At 40.8% G+C, this 1360-nt stretch overlaps 1 protein-coding gene across 1 annotated transcript; it reads right to left on the minus strand.

Moving 5' to 3' along the window:
• Window positions 1–446: 446 nt before the first annotated feature.
• Window positions 447–1034, minus strand: LOC147608081 (uncharacterized). The gene is made up of 3 exons (XM_086790156.1): window positions 840–1034; window positions 494–745; window positions 447–452 (listed from the first exon to the last, which is right to left on the minus strand). The coding sequence occupies exons 1-3, from the start codon at window positions 1032–1034 to the stop codon at window positions 447–449; spliced, it is 453 nt and encodes a 150-aa protein (XP_086646282.1).
• Window positions 1035–1360: the final 326 nt, after the last annotated feature.

The following is a 1360-nucleotide window of genomic DNA, read 5'->3' on the forward strand; positions in this document are numbered from 1 at the left end:
GCAGAATCATGCTGAATGGCTAAGACAACGACAAAGACAGGGCAGAGTGTGGAAGAAAATTGATCATTGAAATATATATTGTAAAACAATGATGTAACTGTGAAAGATTTTAAAAGAACAAGAGCTTTCATCTATGTCACATATAAATGTTTCCAATATATATACATTTCATAGTTTGCAATGGTAAACAAGAAGAGTATTGAGAAATATGACGAAACTTCTTAGCAACTGGAACAATCTAAATTTGTTAATCTGGAACAGAGACTTCCCCCAGCCGAGCCTTTTTTGTTGACGTTTCTGCATTATCTTCTTCATCCTCTATTAATGGCACAAGAGGGACCTTTGGCCTTGCTGTTCTAAGAAGATGCTTCTTCCCGCAATCACTCAACAGATTGGGATCTGTGATTCCACATGCCAACCTGTAAGCAGCATATGTTAAATAATATTTACATCTTAACGAATATACTCCAGGTCCCTCTCCAAAAATTCGAACAGCTGCTTGCCGCTCCAGAAGTATTGCCTTGTTTGCATTCAGCCTTACGTGGTAGCCACCTAAATACCTGGATAAAGTCTTTATCGCCATCAGAGGAAAACTGGCGTTGTCCTTGGAGTAGCTAGCGTGAAATATCACAATTTGAGGGAATTTTAGGCGGTGTATATATGTTCCTAGTGTCGAATCGTGGCCCAATCCCGCCATACGCTTGCCTGAAGCACGTTTGAGGAATGTGTCTTCATATATTTCCAACTGAAAAAATAAAGGAGCATTAGCCAGAAACAACATCACCAAACATTTCAGGACAAAGTTGATAAAGCCAAATCCACAACAAAAAAAAACTAACCTCTTGGTTCTCATCTGCTTCAAGCAAGGCGTCTTGCCATAAATTAGTGCTCGAACTAGGAACGTTTTCCGCTGACTTATTTGGCACATCCCTACACCCTCCCATGTTGGTGATATTCAATCTGTCCCTTGCTTCTTGTAGCTCTTCCTCTGTGGCATCTTTTCCTTCATATCTAAGGGCATCAGCATAGATCATATTTAGTGTTGCCGCAGCAGAAAGGAACTCGGTGTCTTTCACATGGCTATCCACTAGTAGTAGGTACTTGTCTATCCCATCATCATCTACAAAATTGTCATCGACCTCCAGATTCTGGGCTATGAAAGCTATGCAATGATCCTCCCTTAAGTTAAATACACGTTGTATGTCTGTCAGCAATATATACTCTGAATCTCCTACTTGGTAGGAGGGGAGTAATGGCGTTGGAATGGGGGAGGAGTCATCTGATTCAATCACAAGCTGACCTACATCACTGTTTTGTTCTCTAACTGCCTCAATATCAACCACCGAACTAAGCTTCCTCT

The sequence above is a fragment of the Cibotium barometz genome, chromosome 54 (assembly GCF_041138505.1).
Source record: "Cibotium barometz isolate CiBa-2024 chromosome 54, ASM4113850v1, whole genome shotgun sequence".
Classification (NCBI taxonomy): Eukaryota; Viridiplantae; Streptophyta; class Polypodiopsida; order Cyatheales; family Cibotiaceae; genus Cibotium; species Cibotium barometz.